This window comes from Symphodus melops (assembly GCF_947650265.1).
Source record: "Symphodus melops genome assembly, chromosome: 10".
Taxonomy (NCBI): domain Eukaryota; kingdom Metazoa; phylum Chordata; class Actinopteri; order Labriformes; family Labridae; genus Symphodus; species Symphodus melops.
In genome coordinates, this window is record NC_136700.1 from 4,765,916 (window position 1) to 4,784,684 (window position 18,769).

Consider the following 18,769-nt stretch of genomic DNA (forward strand, 5'->3'; position numbering starts at 1 on the left):
TTATGTCACATAGACTTCATGCCCTTTCAAACCTGACTTTTCCTTCCTATTTCTTCCTCTTCCTTCAGGATAAGGCCCAGCCTGACACTCAGGCCCGCTCATTTGGAAGTGTTGCGTTCAACGCCTTCCTAGCGGTGGATGATGCTGGCGCTCTAGCTCTCGTGAGACAACCTGGGTCTGATGGTTTCAGAATGGATTCCTCAGCTCTCTTCCAGGTCAGTAAAGGCATCAACTAGATATTCATAGTGGAATAGCTCTTGTTCTCATAGTTCACAAATGTGGGATGCATTCTCCTAGTTAATTTGTTGTTGTTGTTGTTGTTGTTGTTGTTGTTGTTGTTGTTGTTTTTCGGGGAGCTTGTGGCATCCTGCTGTAAAAGAGCAGCTGTGAAGAGCAAGTTGAATCTTTCCGGTGCTGTGAAAGAAAGCGACTTTAAAAACTGTCCTTTCTAAGTGTTCTTCCTAATCAGCTGAGAAAACTCATGAAAACTGAAAAACTCATGAACCTGAACCATCCAGTCACCATGGGCTTTATGTCGACTCTTGTCTGTGATGACAGGGTGACTCAGACTCTCATCTTCTCATTGACTGCAAATCTCCTTCTCTGGTCAGCACGTCTGTGTTTCTTGGCTTGTTAAAGAAGAAAAAGTCAGCTTCACATTTTTAGTACCAGTTAGTACTGGTACTAACTGGTACCATTTTTTCAATGTCTGAAAACTTTCTGCTGTTCCTGCCACTGTACATTAGTTGTGGTGGACACATTTTTGAACATGGTATGTTTGTTATACCATGTGTTAATAATTAATGCTATCCTGTCTTTCTCCATAGGTGTCTGCAGGCAGAGAGTGGTTCATTCACACTATCTACACCGTTCGTTCTCGGGACAATGCTAACCGCGGCATAGGGAAGAGGAGCCTTGAGTACCATGTTATGAGCCCGCACACAGGCCTGCTTCCAAAGGGTCAACATCGCAGCAGAAGATCAGCCAATGATGTGCCAGACATAATAGATGAGATTGGTGTGAGTAACAACCGCGGCACCAACATCCTCCACATCGCGCTGGACCGCAGCAGCCAGCGAAGGACGAGCCCAGAAAGGGAGATCTTCACCAAAGGGATCATACCGCGGGAGCTGAACCAGAAGGACAACAGTGATGACAAACTAGTGTTGATCATCGGGATCGTTGTAGGTCTGCTCCTCACAGTGCTCATCGTCATCCTGGTGGTGTTACTGGTCCGTTCGAAACGAGAGAAGAAAGATGTGCCGAAGAGCTCTAGCAGCAGAGAGCCCATGATGACACAAGCCGTCATTAACAGTGACAGCTCTGAGGTCTAACAAACGAACTCAAAGTTTAGAGTTTTAGTGATACTTTTTGTTTTGCAAGTGCCTCACATTAAGATAAAATTAAAGATTGTGTAAAGCAACACAAAAAAACAAGAGCTTTGAGTCTATTAAAAAATCTACTTGAAATATTGCATCTCTTCCACGGGAGTGATCGGGACGTTCACTTGGATACAGACTGTCAGCGGCTGTTTCATGGCACTTGTCACGTTTTCAGCACTCAACAGTTTTGATTTGCTTTTGAAGCCGCTTGATCCAAATAAGGTGTTACTATGTTTCCAAAGGTGCTATAGAAGATGCCTCTTAACGTGAAAGGCATTTGGTTTACTGAGTAGGTCTGAAACGGTGGATATCTTTCATACTGTAGTTGCTAACAGCAGCTTTGTTTGTTTGATTTGCAACATAAAGACACTGTCCATAGGTATTCCTACACAGGATGAACCTGTCTTTCATTATAATGATAATGATTGAATAATTTGTCATTAGTTGCAATGTGTGCCTAAGAAATCACATCATTTTGAGGTTATGTAACATATGTTGTGTTTTTTCATTGGATCAGTTAAATATTTGTTTTTACATTTTGTCATGTGCTTATATTTTTGCATGCATTATTTTTGTATATTAGGATTGTTGGAAATTGTAAAGAAAAAGATACAAAAACAGTCTTTTTTATGGATTAATAACAAATGCATCTAAACTGCCTTATTTCTACCATTTCACCACAAAAACTGTAGCATTGATATTGTAAAATTCCCCCTACTATAACGTTGTTGAGTAATGATTTAAGACTTATATGTGACACATGGTAGTAAATCGAAGAGAAGTGAAACTGTTAGAGTCTGTAGTTTTGATGCAACTTTCAAGACAGCTGGTCTGCAATGTACAGTGTAGTATAGTAGCGGTTCCATATCATCTATGTCCAGCAGGAACAACTCTCACTTTTGGCTTCACTGCTGATTTTTTTAGTGGTACTGTAGCTTAGCAGAGATAGCCTAGACTCCAGATCCCTCCCAACAACAAGACTATTTGCTGTTTTATGTTAAACCTTGAAATGTGGTTAAATATGTTTGGCAGAGTTCACTTAAAGGGAATTAAATACTTTAGTCACAAACCCTTGTTTAATTGTCAGAACAACTGTCTTCTCCCTAATTCATTACTTTAAATGTATTTATTTATTTGTCTTGTTTTGTATGCAAAGATAAATCACTCAGCATTTCCTTTTCTTTTCTTTTAATTGTGTCTTTCTCAAACTGTATTATACAAATTGTTACTTGTCTGTCATTGTAATTTTAAACCACAATACACACACAGTAGCTATGTGACATGTTTGCATTAAAACATTGTCCACATGAAATAAACATTAAAGAAGATTTCCATGTATTAATGTTTTCTAGATCCAGGCACTGGATTGCCATAAAATCTGATTACCTCATACTGCTGTATATCTACATAGACGCTATACTCATAGACACTCCTTCATAAATGTAATGGTTTATTTGCTATTTTATTTTAAAATTGAAAACAACTCTATGCAAACTGTTATATATCATGCATTCATTCAATGTTTACCCCAAGTATGATTTGTTTAATTCAGTGCACAGTTTGCTTGCTAATCTAGCTTTGACGCTATCATTGTGCTGTGGCTGTTTTAATTTCACCCTAAAGCTTTGAATTCATTCTGAGCTTTTTTTATGCACATGTATGTATGTTTGTATGTACATATGCAGCACCTATAAATTTACCATTTGAATGTTTTGAGAATGGTTATTGTGAAAAAAATGCACATGTATTGTGCTGTGAGTATTTGTAACATAGACCAGAAGCACAACGTGGTCTGCAAATAAATAATTTTTCAAGACAACATCATGAAATGACATTTTCTTTGATGAAAAATGATCATGTTTAGATTGTCTTAAGACAACCTTGCTAGCACATCTTTTATCTGCATAGTACTGCTAAAAAATGTTTAAAATCACCAAATCAGCCATTGCCATACCTGTAAAGACTTCTACAACATATTTATGCGTGGGGCTGGCAGAACAACATTTTGTCTTTTTAATGTTTGCAGAAACATTTGGAAAATATAAAATAAATGTAATATAGACTAAACAATGTTCTCATTTAATAGCAATCAAAAGTAAACGTCAGAAACTCAGTAAACCATGTGCTTTTATTACCAGTGCATATTCATAGAGAAAACAAAATTGTTTGTTTTGGTGTGACACAAACAGATTAATGTTAAATGTTTCAGACACATGTCAAAAAGGTGAGCTTTTTGACTCTTTAAGGGAGTCAGTGGGCTCCTGTTTGGCAACAAGTCATACAGAAGATCAGGTGCATAAGAAATTGCAACTTCCTGGCTGAAGAACTGGCGAACCTGGGTTAGTCCAGTCCATAAATCCTGCAGCTCAGAAAAGAGGGGTTGTTAGTGTTTGGAGGTTTAGCACAGTGCTAAGGTTGTTTAATTCACCAGGAAGTTGCAGTCATCCTGCAACTGGTCTCTCCTCTGCTGTGGCACCAGGTTTTCTTATGACATTACACAGAATGAACACTAGGGGGAGCAGGAGCAGAAACAGATCTAATTGCACAGGTTTTCCTTGGGTGTCATGGCTTGTTGTGCAGGCAGAAACTTTCATTTGTGTTTTACAGCTTGAAACGGGTTCATAGGCAAGTGCATCCTAATGCGTTGATGAGACTGTTAAAAAATGTCATATAATAAATGATCATATAGTAATTTTGTAATGGTTTCCTCTGTGAAAGCCAGAAAAATAACCTATTAAAACAGAATTAACATCCCAATATGTTCTATAATCCTGGATCTCTAGATCTCTATTTAGCAGTTGTCAAATACAACTCCTAAATTCTCTTTTCAAAATCTGATTCCAGCAAAAAAAAAAAAAAAAAAACTTGTTACACTGATGTGTTGAATTAGTTTTGATGGATTTCCTGAGATGTTTATTTTTCTGTAATGAATAAAACTCTGTAACTGTAACAGGCGAAAAAAAGCCTCCACAAGTCTTAATGTTTCTGTTATTTGTAAGCTGTTTAGTTTGTAGCTTTGGAAAATAGCTGCTCATGTGCACAAATGCTGATCTTTTTAGTAGGTGGGGATGTTGATTCTGCCTTAAGGTGAAATTCCTCTTTCAGCAAAAGGGTTCAAGTGAGATGCTTGAAAGAAAGAAGGAGAGCAATTTAGAAAAATAATTTGTAAAGGCTGAGCTAGTGTATAAAATAAAATAAATTAAATTTTTTGTTTGTTTTTTTCATTTTGCTTTTTGTTCTCCCTCTAAAACAACAGATATTAACAAAAACATTGTGCAGATTACATTAGCAATAAATATGACACTCTTCTTTTTAAGCATGTGCTGTGTATGTTGAAAAAGCACACCTCTTTACAGCTGCCATACACAATTTTAAAATCCTGGAGTCCTTGACTGCTGCTCTCTAAATAGCGAAAAGGCTTTGCGTTTCAAACTCATAGCACATACATCCAGAGGCATCTAATATACACAATATACATTTATGTATATACAATACATACATCAAATCAATGCACAGATGGTGGCAACATTTCTATGTGAGATACCAGTAAGTCAGAAATTTAGCATTTCATTGCCAGAGAAGCGTAGCACTGTTCATTTCACTGTAAGCGTTAACTAGTTCATGAGAAAAGCAACTGATGTGTACACTCTGCTATTGGCTTGGCATTAAGATAAATTAAAACTTCATGCATTTGGACAACTTATGGCTCATTAAATACTTTAATCTATCTCCTACCCTGCCCAGTCTGTCATAAGTTGGTGTTTATTAAATGCCATCAAAAGGATCTAAAACAGTCCAAGAGAAATGTTCATTTCATGTCCTAAGGATGCTACATAGCCAAACTTTAAAAACACCCTTTAATATGCATGATAGGGAGCGTGAACTCAGAATTAGACACATAATAATAATAAAAATATCAGGAGATCAGCTGATGTGCACATCAGAAGGCTATGTTGTAAAGGTCATTGCACCCTGTGGAATACATTGGTTGTGTTGTTGTCAGTGCTTTCAGTGGTGAAGATGGCTGGATCAGGTCTCTACTGCAGGTAGCGGTAGACCTTGAAGCAGTGATTTCCAGAGTCGGCAACAGCAACATGACCATCAGAGGTGAGGGCCAGGCCCTGGGGGCCATAAAGGGGGTCTGCTGTTGTGTTGATATAAGACAGGAAGGACCCAGAGCTGTCAAACACCTGGAGGGTTTCACAGAAAGAAGGAAAAACACTTAGTGGGTAATTACTTGGACATCTGCTTGCTGCTTTAAATGAGATGTATTTTGTACTAAAGAGGTTCATTAGGCCTACTAATGATAATCTTTTAATAAGGTTTGTATTTTGCTTAAACCAACCTGTATCCGACTGTTGCCCCAATCAGCAACAATGATATTTCCATTGGAATCCACAGCGACGCCTGTTGGTGCATTGAACTGACCGTTCCCTTCTCCATGGGAGCCGAATTTAAACAGGAACTCCCCATCTGCATTGTATACCTGTAGGGGATCAAACAGGAAAATTAATAAGAGAAGGACACGACTTTCCAAAAGATCAGATAAAAAAAAAACGTGGAGAATGTCAGAATATTAAAAATATAGCTCAAATTATCTAAAACACGACAGCTCTTCAAACCTGCTTCACTTTAGTTTGTATTGTTAGTTGTTTTCTATGATATGGTTTGTTTTCCAGTAAACCAATGATTCACTCTCCTTGCAATGCAGCCTAATTATTACAAGCATGTTCACACATACCTTGACTGAATGGTTATGGAAGTCAGTGACCACGATTTCATTTTTGTTATTAACAGCCACAAAGTGAGGACCTGGAAGCAGCAGACAGAGAGAAGAGGAAAAGAAAGATGAGTCATCATCTGCTTTGCAACACACCAGAGGAAGTCCCACACTACTTTTGGACTTTAAAAAAGACACAATCACAAAGAGACTCAGAGGTGACGGGGGAGGACATGTGAGACATGAAAGAGCTGATGCATCAACACGTAGCAAGAACAAAGATTCACATCGACAGGAGATGAATTACTTACTGAAAACAGGGCCAGATTTACTAAGCTTTTGTTCCAGTGCATTGTTTGCACCACTTTTCTCTAAAAGAAAAGAAAAGAAAAAGGGAGAAAATTAAATTGAAAGAATGGGTAAGATCAAACATTACTTTTTTTTACATGACATTAATGCATGGAGATCCTGTAAACAGTTATTGTGGTTCCACAAAAAACAAACAAACAAAGAATTGATTATAAGATTCAAATGTCTTCATGCAATAATGTGCATCATATTTCCTATTTAAAGATATGTCTTGTACTAAAATGATGAATTACTTTAGTACAAGAACCATTTTTGATTATTAAACAAGCAACTACACATGCTCACAAAAGTAAGACTCTAAAACAAGAAGTGGAGAAAAAAAAACATGCAATTCTCTTTAAAAAAAAAAAAAGAAAGAAATCCTCATTCATGTACAGTAAGAAACAGAAATAAAATCTGTAAATCTGGCCCAATCACATGCCCTGAAACATGAACCACTGCTCAGAGTGCATTTTTTCATCATAAGGGAAGTCGATCAGTAGTACTTGTACTTTAGGATACTTGTATTAGTACCTGCAAAGTGTCTGTCTGAAGTTCCTCTGGCTCCAAACTTCGTCACCAGCTTCCCATTGGATTGGAAGATAAAAACACAGCAGGCCTTATTGTCCACCGTGATGATGTGTCCATTCTTATCCACTGCAACACCTTTAGGTCCCATCAGTCTTCCAGCACCTATTTTGCTCTGTTATAGAGGGACAGTACAGTATCTAGTCAGTTGAGTAGTTCTAATTTGTGAAGTGAAAAGAATGGTTTTCACTCTCAGAGACTCCTAACCTTGAACTTTCCATCTGAGGAAAAGATGCTAATCCATCTGTTGTCATAGTCAGCTACAATGATGTCACCGTTCATGTCCACTGTGACCCCGGTGGGGCGCTGCAGCTGCCCTGGTGAACGACCTCTGACTCCAAACCTCATCTTGAACAGGCCATCGTTTGAGAAAACCTAGAAGAAGTAAAGTTTAAATGAGTCCAAAACTTAATCAGTGAAATATGTTAGTACAGTATTAATGCCGCTCACTGACCTGTATACACTGGTTGTTGCTGTCTGCCACCACAATCCGTCCATTACTGGAGGTGGAGATACCTTGGAGGTTAGTGAATTCACCTTTATCTCTCCCCCTTGTTCCTATTATGGAAACACATCCGGCTGGTTCAGTACTTTGCATGTGTCAAAATATCATACTGTACATAATCATTTTGTTTGGACGATCTCTGGAGATTCTGCTTTGACTTAGTGTTTGTAAAAAGAACACTCTGCTTCATTAGGTATTCAAATGATTAGAAAATGTTTGTGTGAGCTCTAAAAGAAAAACATCAGACAGTAGCTCCCAAACTTCAAAATTCACCTACCCACTCTGTAGATCAGTTCATCCTCGATGGGGTTTTCCTTCTTCTTGGTGGTGCTGTACATGCTTGAGGGCCTTCGCACAGCCTTCTGTCGAACGTGGCCTCCTCCTCCACTTGGAGACTTCACTCTTCTCTTCACATCATCCGGTGACTGCAGGACATCTGAGGGCTTGACAGCACGCAAACGGAAAGGACTCCCCCTCACAGGCTGCTCATACAGCAACAAAGAGAAGGTAAACTCTCCCTCCGAGCGGATCGTATATCCAACCTCGTAGGTGCCATTCTTGTTGTCCACTACTTCAGCTTCAGTGCACGCTCCATCGGCAGAGATGATCTCTGCTCTCAGAGCAGCATTCCCAGTCTTCGCCAGCTCTCCATCTTTATCTTTAGTCGTGACTGTGACAGAGGTGTGCTGGCCAACTAGTGTATGTCGCAAGCCTTCGCCAGTGGCAACACTGGTATGACCTACAGTTCCTGTTGTGATCAGGACTCCCAGGTTCTGAATGGAGCGCCTCAGTCCATCCGTCTCTACCTGGCACTCCAGATGTCCATTTTCGTGGGGATGCTCAGGAAAGGTGTGTCGTGCAAGAGCACTAACCCGCTCACCCATCTGCTTCTGCACCAAAAGGACCTCAGTGGCACTGCCGTGGTTCAGAGCCTGCTCTGTGAAGTTACAGCTGCTCTGAATGTTCTCTTTGCCCTGGAGCAAAGAGCTCAGCTGGGCTTGAAGCACCTGAAAATATCAAAACAGAGAAAGGGAGAGACAGTCAGCTTCTACTTAAAGTTGGAAAAGTTAGGAAAGAAATGATGCTCTCCAACGACAATAAATGGATCAGTAAGACCTCTGACCTTCTGCTTGGTGCTGCAGATGTTTTCCACCTCAGTAATGAGGGCAGTCTTTCGCTGGTGTAAAGCCTTCTCCAGCTCATCAAAGGTGTTACTGATTTCAGTTATTGCGCCATTTTTTCGGTCTGTAAGCTGTTTGGAGATCTCATTTACAAGCTCGATGGCAGCGGTCAACTGAGGTAGTCTGCAAGAGGGGGAAAAAAGACAAAAAAAAAAAAATGTAAACGTTAACATTTTTAATGAAATATAATAACTTTAAAATGCATCACATCATTTATTATAAATTCAATTTTGTAACTTGTACCTGTTACGAACTGCATCCAGCTGATTTTTAAGAGCTGATTTATGCTGTTCCAGCACATCTCTCAGAGGAACTGTCACATGTTCCCTGTGTTCTCCTTCTGTGCACTCCAGACACATGGCTGTCTCACATGACTCGCAGTAAAACTCCATCACCTGCAGGTGGTGCAGTGGAGCACAATACAGGTAAAAATCCTATTTCTGTTGGTTGATTTGCTGATAAATTCAAAATGGTATCATGAGTGATACTTCTAGTGGTGGATGTATCTGGTAAGCTAAATAAACAACCAGTATTTCTTTAAGCTTACCTTGCCCTCATGGTTGGGACAAGAGAGGGGCTGACAGGCTGTGGCTGCACTGGCTGACTCGAGGACATTACAGGCCTCAGGTCGGCTGCACTCTGGGTCCCGCTGTAACACCTCCATTAGATTTGTGATGAAGAAGTTGTTCTGCAGGGCTGCCACGCCCTTCTCTGGCAAAATCGAGGTCTGTCTGCATACTGGGCAGGACAGTGTTAAAGACTGAGGAGGGATGTAGTTCTGAAGACATCTGCAGAGATGAGAAGAAAAAGAAAATAATCAGACCCTGCCATCAAAACTGAGAGTAAAATTGTCTTGCTTGTAGCTCATATCAGAGTGGCAATATCATGAAAAGCCAAAATAATGAAAGAAAAGATTGAGTAAGATGTGTCAAATTGGGCCATTGCACCACTTTTATGGCTCCTAGTTAACCAATTTTTAGCAGGCAGAGCAAACACAAAAACATAGTGATGCATTGAACAATTCATACGTCTTTCCTTTGTGCCTATTTCTCAAAACATGTGTAAAAGAGTTAAAAACAGCTCATCACTATTTTTCTCTATCATAGTTTTCTGTGGCTTTCTTTTCTTTTTCCTATAAGGGAAATGTGTTTGTCAGTGTCTCGTAAAGCACCTTGAACTTCCCTTGTACTGAATGCTTACTTTTCGCAGAAGGTATGCAGGCAGGGCAGGACTTTGGGGTTGTGATAATGGTCCAAACAGATGCTGCAGACGAGGAACTGCTTGTCTATCTGCCGGACCACAGGGCTGGTGCTGCCAGTCTCACGCTTAGCCATTATGACGGACATTCAAATGGGACACAGGGACCACTTAGCCTGCACACACAGGGAGAGAAAAACAGAGGAAAGGTCAAGAAAGCCATGAGGAAAGAGTCAGACAGGGTGAGGAGGGCGAATCAGAGCAATGTCACTCTGCATGAACAGGAAGGTATGAGTCATAATGCTGTTTCACATCTTAAAACCTCATCGTATTCCTGTATCTCTGAGCTTGTATGCTCTCACTCCTTTATAAAACTGTGTCAGTGGGTTGAGCTTCTTTTTTTTTACAAAAATTGCCAGAGGTTGTTTGACTTCATAAATAAAAATCAAGTTAATGCTGTGGAAGAAACATTAAGTCCCCTGGGCCAAACATGCCGCCTAGGAGCCAGCGTGTTTATAGTGCTGTTTGAAGTGCGGTTTATGTAAGTTACTCTTTCAACAACAACAAAAACTGTAATGCATTTGGTGCAATATGTCACCATTCTCTTTTCCCTCTTTGTGTTGTTTAACTGATGTTAAGCTAAGCATGTAAAAATCCATGCAAGTGTAGTTCAATGGTTCAAACAGAAGAAAACATCTTAATGTCAATGTGAAACCTTAAACTGAAATGTTCTGCTTGAAACAGTGGAAGTTAAGTTGGCACCCTTTAAAACAACTAGATCTGGAAGTATTTTCTTCTGCCTGACTTCCTTTTCTTCTCGTCTCCTCTCACTGCAACATCCTGCATGCTTTTGTTAAAAGGATTCTGCCAGGAACTATTCAAATCACTGGTGATAAAGTTCAGCAACTTTATTGAGACTTATAAAACACTGAGCAGTCAGGTGACTCATTTTATATCTTGCATACCTTTATCCAATCTCTGCCTGGTTAACATTCAGATTTAGAGTTTGAGTCCAACGAAGTTAAACTATTTGAACTGTATTTTTCACAACCACCTGGAGTGACTTGATTGAATTTGAGAGATAAAACCTAAAAACAATCCTAAAATATGAACAGAGCCTATCTTTGTCCCTGAAACGGTTGCCTGGTAACAAGACACACCTGCAAGCACCTGTTGTATTTGCTCTGGCAGATGTTTCTAGTTGCCCTTCAGACGGATTTCCATCACAAACAATATGAACAGGTTTGCAGATAAGGCAGCATTGTAAACAACAACATAGCTGTGATGATGTGTAACACTCTGAATCTCGAGCCTTTGGGATTAAATAAACAGGAAACTGTTTACGTCAAAGTTTTAACTAAATCATTTATTAAAATAGCCGTGTTTGTAAACTGGAAAAGTCACATGGTATTGCACAGTATGTATCTTATAGTAGCGTTGTAAGAGCCATATGATTTGAAACTAGCTACCAGGTCCTGACCAAGTCTGGTTTGCAGTGGCCTTGCTGTTAGTGCATGCTCCCCATGTACAGAGGCTTAAGTCCCCCAGGGCGGGAGAACCCGCGGCTCCATTCCCACTTTCTCTCTCATCTCAGTTTGGTAAACAAAGTCAGTGGAACAGAAACATTGGAGAGTGGAATAGAGGAGTTAAAAGTCCATAAAATCTTTCAAAAAGAAGTCCGGTTTACATCTCTTGATAACATTAGAAATGAAAAGAAAGAAATTTACACTAATTCTGAGTTGCAATCGTTTGGGGATGTCCGGCTTTAGAACAATATTGGGTGTAGTTTATCAGAAACTGTGAAACATCATTGTACGGTTGCAGATGATATATGGCTGACAAATGGTCCAAGCAAACCAAAGCAAACGCAACACAGGAAATCGCAAAGATCAGTGCAGACTTCAAATACAAATGCATCCATTTCACTAAGAAGACTCACAGTTTGTTTTAACAGTGCATAGCTGCTAATCTTCATACCCCTCTTAAGAGTCATGGTCTATGTATTTTATCCTCAGAAAAAAAAAAAAAAAAAAAACATTTCCTCAGAAAGAATTGAGAACTCACCCATCTTGTCTTTGTGCGTCACACTATTCATCTCTTCAGCCTCGCCTCATCTTTCATCCACTACTCTAACAGCTGGGTCTGTAATTTTTCCTTTGAGGTTGCATCAACAGAACTGCTCCCTCAGCCTGTCCTGGGATGACGTTAGCTATTAGGCCTGCACATGAACTAGCACTGGGAGCTTAAGCTTCCCAATCTGCCTTACAGTTCGGAACAGTCTCTGACAAACACAGCTAAAGGCCCCTTTGCTTTGAGTGTAAGGAGAGGAAGAGGAAGCTTTAAAATGCCACTCCCCAAATTCCTCCGAGTTCCCTATCCTTTACTCCCAGCTGGCTGAGTTCAGGCACCACCTGTCTGTCTGTCTGTGTGTGTGAATATGTGGGAGATTGGGGGAAATGCACAGTGAACTGGGTTGAATGTCTCACATGAGTGAGCAGGCCATGGAGGCAGCTGTCCCTCTGAAACACAGAGCTGAGAGCTCCAACAATGACATTCCAGCTCACTGCTAAACGCCCCACATCTCTTCTCCTTCTTTCTATTGTCCTCTCATTCTCATTCCCTCCTCTCTCAACCACAGAAGCACACTCACAGCATCAGCAGGCCTGATCTCAGAAACCGACATCCTGCAGATGGGGATTTTCTCAGGCACGCAGGCCCCATTGTTGCTTCTTGCCAAGTGATTACAAGGCCTACTGACTAAGGAGCTGCCTGGCCCTTTCACTGTCCAGACAACCAATCCTACCTCGAATCTTTCCACCTCCCCCTCCTCTCTTTCCCCCACAAGAGCCCTCCCCTTGTTGGGCTGTCTTCCTTTCGCATGGACTCTGAATTACAGCAGCTGAACATTGACATCAGGAGGACGCTTGAGGAACCAAACCTTCAAGCTCCTCCCCTTTTGACTGGCTGGCTGCTGCCTTAAGGGTTACAACAGTAGCCCCGCCTTCCCTTCCCTTCCCTTTCCCTCCCTCCATGCTTGTCCGTTCTCCCAGCAGCCTCCTCAGCTCAGTCCCTCCCACTCACCTCACCGCAAACAGATGCCTTTCAAAACAAATTTTTCCTAACAGCCACTCTAAGCAGTTGTGATTTTGCTCAGTAAAAAAGCTATATAAAAAAAGCGAAATAAGCATTTAAAAAAAATCAACAGAAAAGACTAAAACAGCATTTGTGAAATCACTGCAAATGCTTTAAAAATAAAGTTTACAAGGCGTTTTAGTCCCTGTTTGCTAAAATATGTGCATCATAAAGCCTTTCAGCTAAAAATAACCAATTCATGAGTTAAAGTACAAAAATAGATCTGATAATATATCAAACAAACACTAATAGTGACAGTACAGATCAGACTACAGACTTGAAGCTGGTGCATACTGTGATGTTAAAAGCAGCACGTGATGAGAGCCTCTTCAAAGCTCTGTCACAGGAACTGCATGATCAGCACTTCATACATATGAGGTCAGTTCTCAGAGTCACTATGCTTCTGTGTTTGTCCTCTGTTCTGTATCTGTCACATTATAACATGTCACACGAGGACAATCCAACCAACGTGAATGTTGTGTAGAAACTGTACATCCCATCTCTGTCCACTCTCACCCAGAATTACACTTAAGTAGCTTAATGTCCTCCTGCAGGGTCGAGCCCTGTCTGCCATCTGGATTATTGTGGCTACAACTCCAAGCCTTGCTGTATATCACAGATCACAGCCAGACAGACAGTGATTCATATTAACTCTGTCTAACACTAATTATTGTCATTGAAATGCTAAAACCAATACTTGACTTTAAGATCAAATGTAATACTTAAGGTGAGTTGTTTGTGGGCTAAACATGGGGATTTTAAATGGATTTTAGCAACATGGCCTCAAATTTAGAGAAAACATTGATCTCATTTTAATCTGCCGGGATTGTATATGTAGCATGAGGTCAGGTACAGCATGCCATGCTCTTTAACTCTCCCACAAAGTGCTGCTTGTTTAGCAGTTGTTAGCTTTGTACTCAAACTAGCAAGCTGTTCTGCAAATTATAACTTTAAGGCTCGTTTGTCCTCCACAATATAAAACAGGATGATACATATCTCCAGTGTATTTCACTACTTTGTGAAGTGGCATGTATAAATGAAAGATATATTTTTAAAGCCTCATGACTAATGGATGGAATAAGCGATGTTATCTTTTGTGGATGAGAAAACGTCCCACTTAGAATTTGTCAAAAAGCCAGACTGAACAGATGATTCTCTCATCCACAGCTCTTTAATAATTTATGAGGACTATTACGTAACGGTCTGTGGAAAGACCCAACAAATTATGAACCCTGCAGTAAATGGGATCTCTTTTTGATGTTTCCACATGAAAAAATGTCATTAAAAATAAGACTGTATTCTGTCAGTCATAAAATAATTGTATTATTTTCAGTTTTTCACACTTTCAGCACTGAAACTACAACCTGCCTTGCTCTTTTGGGCCTGTTATAATCATCATCAAACTATGCCCATTATTTTTATCAGGATGTTTTTGATTTCTCTTCATGTAATGACAATAAAAACATTGGTGTTCAGAGTGATTAAATGTATTGTATTGTTTGCTCTATCTTCCATAGAGTCATATCAGAATCAGAAGGTTTTTTTTTTTGCCAAGTACATTTACATATACAAGGAATTTGACTTGATATATTGGTGCAAAAACAGTTAACATGGGTGATAAAGCCATCGCTGCCATATGATTCCACTGAAAGCTGAAGAAATAAACATTACCGAGGAGGGAAAACTGCCTGGCGACCTTTAAGCAGACTGTAATTTGTCGATTGTTAATTTCATCCCCTTGCCGTGACGACTCCAGATTCCAGGATGTTTGCACTTCACGGGCCATAAAAATGATGTTTTGCCTTCCACTCCTCTTTCCCTGTGCAAATCTACTTCCAAGTGTATCGAGTATTTCAAGTCTGTCTGTCACTGTCATCTTCTCTTTACAGTACAGTTGGAACATTTTGAATAATACAGCATATTAATAAAACCTGACCCTCAGTGGTGATATCTGCTGTGTGTCACAGGCAGCAGGGACGACTTCAGACTAAAGAGGTTTCCTAAAGTTTAGCTGAGCCGTCAGCTGCTCACTGGAATTGTAAACATTGGCCAGAGTCTCAGTGACCTGAAGTAGGAGGTGTTGGCCTGTAGTGATGTATTGTCAAGACTGTCTTTAAATATAGACTGTAGTTTATGTTTCCATCATCTGTTGTGTCTATGTACATGTGTCATCACACAGTCATTGTCTGTGTACTCATATCTTCTGCATTATTTGAAACATCCAAACTGCATTCAACTTAACTATCTTCATTTTCAGTGTTCAGAGGTTTTGTTTTTTTTCCTAATGGTTCCCATTTGTGGCATCTATATTCAAAAACCTGTTCACTGATGTAGAAACTTGAACAACACTGATGGATGCTGAAAGTACATTTCTGCATTAGAGTATTGAGGGGCTGTCGTGGTGCTAGTGAGGGTGCCTGGTTCAACATTATGATGACTCGTCAGTCAGTTATTATTCACACAGCACGTAGAAACCTCTGCGCCACAAACTAACAAGCTCCCCTTACACCTCACTGCATCACATGAAGAACCTGTCTCAGTGCATCAGTCTCTGTGAGATGGTCAGTAGTGATGGCTTTCACATACAGTAACTAAGGAAAACAGTCTGTGGATATAATGTATACAATCTTTAAGAATAACAGCGCATATAATTGGGCTTTCAGTTTTACACACACACACACACACACACACACACATACACACACACAAATACACACACATATACATATATAGTTGTATTTATTATCTATCTTACCTGGATGAGTCTGATTATTTGGAATACATTAATATGAAATTCCTGAACAAAATATTCTGACCAACTATCAGATACCTTATCGTAAAAATGTTTAAAAAACCCATCTCTCATCTGCCTTTGTCTGCAGACTGATAACATCTGACAGCTAATGCGAGACGACGAGAGAAAGTGACCACATCATGCACAGCACGGTAGTCAGCAGAATTTTTAATCAACACTGACACAAAAAGAGAGTCAGGGGACATCTGTGTCTCTCCCTGTGAGCCCATGATCACAAAGGCTAGCAGGACACAATGCGGCATGCGGGCAGGGTGTCTGCAGACACAACATGCACTGCAGATTTATTAAAGGTCGATTGGTGCACCAACACATGGCTTCTGAGACCTTCATCCACCGAGCTGCTCCGCCTCTCTGGCCTTCTTTTATGATGGTGTCTGATAAGTTGTGCTGCGTGAATATATTCACAATTTCTGCTTAACAACATGATCACTATAAGTCAGTAAATATTTAAAATGGATCATTTCTTGTTTTATAACATCTAACCGATATGCAGAGATTTTTCAACAAGTGATTGTGAAGAATTAAAGATTAAACATAACAGTTGTGATAGGTACATCCCAGGTAAACGCTCTCTACTAACTAAGTTTATAATAATAATTTAAACTGTACAATGGAGCTAGGAAGAATGTTGTGTTACTTTCTTAACCTGGCAGTCAAGTCTGTGTTACATGAATGTATCTATAGTATATGATGCAGATAGAATAGGGAACTTTGACTGTTTTAAACATTATATTGTCTGAAATGGAAAATACTATCACTATTCTATCTTCAGAGATGTTATTGCAACGATGGGGAGCTTTACTTTGAAATGTGCTGATGTAAAGACGTACTGTACTGCTGCTTAGTAAAGTTTGTGTCCTATCATCTCGGACACGGCTGCATTATAGTCATCAGGCCATGTTATCCTTTTGACACCTTATAATCAGAGCTTGAAGACAATGTCCTCAAGCAGTGAAAGTACTGACTTAAATGGATGATGAAGGAGCCGTAACAAGTGGGTCAGGAAAACCCATCTGAAAAGAGGACACTTAAATCGTCTGATTGGCTTTGATGATCAAGCACAGAGCTCCAGCTCATACATTACAATGAGAAGAATGATCAACAGTCCATATGTCTGCAGGATCTGGCCAGAAAGGGAAGCTTGACCAAACTATACAGATAAAGAGATTGAAAATAGAAAATCTAAAAAGAAACTTCCAACAATTTATTAAAAATAGTTCTACAAGGTTAAATGTACAGTAACAATGCTTGTTATGCAGTAACCAATCTGTGTTGGATCAGTTTATTAAAACAGCAAATCTAAAAGACACAATCAAATATTCTAAGTGATATTTCATTCGTCACGTGTTTTTTTTTTTTATTATTTCAAATCAGTTCATTTTTAGTCATATTTGGTGTTTACAGGATGATGTAACCAGAAGATTCAGTGATAAGTAAACTTATCTTTATATGTGTGCCTTTTTTTGTGTGGGTGCACAGCAAATGGATTTAGGATGATGCAGCTACAGCTTCAAAAAAGACAAATGTGTGTGTTCCCTGTTCCTAGAATCCTTGAAATGACCGTAGTGAAACAGTTTCAGATTGTGCTGTTCTCTTACACCCGCTGCAAGCCTCTGATCTGGAACTCCAAACCCATGTGTGCTGACTGAAACCTGAGGCCGAGACAGACATGTAACTCCTGCTAAGTATCTGCCCTCAGGCACAGCATCCAGAAGAGTCTGCAGCCTCCCAGTGACCCAGAGCAGCCATCCTGCAGAGCAAAACCAGCCCAACATCTCCATCAGCCGCCCTCATCAAACATTCAGATAGTTCTACTCAAAGAAGAGCCATCAATAAGGAAACTACTGAACCATCTGCTCCCAGTCTGGGACACAGCAGTGGAAATGATGCACTGGCTGCTGTTGCTGCAGTACAATGCAACACAAGGACTCACAGAATGACATAAGCAAGCTGGATGCTGATTCACATATGGCTCACATATAGCCTCTTAGCATCACAAATTCAGATCAGAACACCAGTGAGAGATCACTAATCCTCTGAACAAAAGAGCATGTATGCATGATTACAAAGCCCAGCCCTCAGACTGCAGCACAGATGCCCACCTGCCACAGAGCCGGCCAGGCCCGCCTAGGAGCTAAAATGGAGAAGTGTGTGGGCTGGCTGAGGAGGCATTGAAGAATCCCAACAGTGTTTTAGCGCAACAGTTGCCCTCAAAATAAGATACAATTATTCACTTATGTTTTCATGACAGATGAACACAACAACAGCAATAAGCAATAATAATTAACAGTAATAAGCAATAAGTACAGTCCCTCTGAGATACACAGATACTGAGATACATGGTATGATCAATAATTGATCTGTTCCCAGCCCATGTCAAAGCTTTTTAATTGCATTGTTTAGGTGTCCACAGAATGGCACAAACAGGATGAGAAAGCAGAAATACGACACCGGAAAAAGAAGTGAAAGAGCAGATCGTACTCACATGAAATCCCAACAGGAGAGAGAGGAGTGTCAGCATTGCAGGCCGAGAGAAAGAAAGCTTCCCATTGTCAGAGTCCCAATCCTTCACAACACAATCCACAGACCGGGCGCAGAAAGGAAAGGGCAGGGTCTGTCTGGGAGAAGAAGGGACAGTAAGGAAGAGGAGAAGGGAAAGGAGGAGATTAGGGGAGTGGCTAACATGAAGCATTGGTCTGACGACTGATAGGAGGAGTTAAAGAGCCCAATAACATCCTGAGGGGGGCAGGGAATATGCAAACCCATGAAACCTCAGGAACTGTTTGAGAGAAACCGTCTGTCTGGTGCAAAGGGGTTTGGCTTGCTAAGATACCACCCAGTTCCCTTAAAAGGACAAAGGATGCAGTTCATTTTCTTGAAGCTTTGAAATCTAGGCTGGAA

At 40.2% G+C, this 18,769-nt stretch overlaps 2 protein-coding genes across 2 annotated transcripts in view; one reads left to right on the plus strand and one right to left on the minus strand.

Annotated features, from left to right (window-relative positions):
- frem2b (FRAS1 related extracellular matrix 2b) overlaps positions 1–2,555 on the plus strand; it is a 46,601-nt gene extending 44,046 nt beyond the window's left edge. The window contains exons 23-24 of the mRNA XM_079354922.1: positions 69–215; positions 828–2,555. Of these exons, the coding sequence (XP_079211048.1) occupies positions 69–215; positions 828–1,334 (654 nt within the window). The 3' untranslated portion in view covers positions 1,335–2,555. The remainder of the gene's footprint in view (positions 1–68; positions 216–827) is intronic.
- A 936-nt stretch (positions 2,556–3,491) lies between these two features.
- Positions 3,492–18,504, minus strand: LOC306830339 (tripartite motif-containing protein 2-like). Its single transcript, XM_079353749.1, has 13 exons — positions 18,354–18,504; positions 9,925–10,097; positions 9,272–9,512; positions 8,968–9,119; positions 8,667–8,847; positions 7,821–8,550; positions 7,493–7,596; positions 7,246–7,413; positions 6,985–7,153; positions 6,414–6,473; positions 6,124–6,194; positions 5,728–5,868; positions 3,492–5,572 (listed from the first exon to the last, which is right to left on the minus strand). The coding sequence occupies exons 2-13, from the start codon at positions 10,068–10,070 to the stop codon at positions 5,420–5,422; spliced, it is 2,316 nt and encodes a 771-aa protein (XP_079209875.1). The 5' UTR covers positions 10,071–10,097; positions 18,354–18,504; the 3' UTR covers positions 3,492–5,419.
- Between the last annotated feature and the right edge of the window lie 265 nt (positions 18,505–18,769).

What these genes read in the sequence shown, in the direction of transcription:
- LOC306830339 (XM_079353749.1), bottom strand. Translation starts at nt 10,070, where the DNA reads ATGTCCGTCATAATGGCTAAGCGTGAGACTGGCAGCACCAGCCCTGTG. An exon ending in CCTCAGATGGAAAGTTCAAG is followed by an intron (nt 7,154 to 7,245) that starts GTTAGGAGTCTC and finishes CCTCTATAACAG; the next exon opens with AGCAAAATAGGTGCTGGAAG. An exon ending in GGGGCAACAGTCGGATACAG is followed by an intron (nt 5,573 to 5,727) that starts GTTGGTTTAAGC and finishes GAAACCCTCCAG; the next exon opens with GTGTTTGACAGCTCTGGGTC.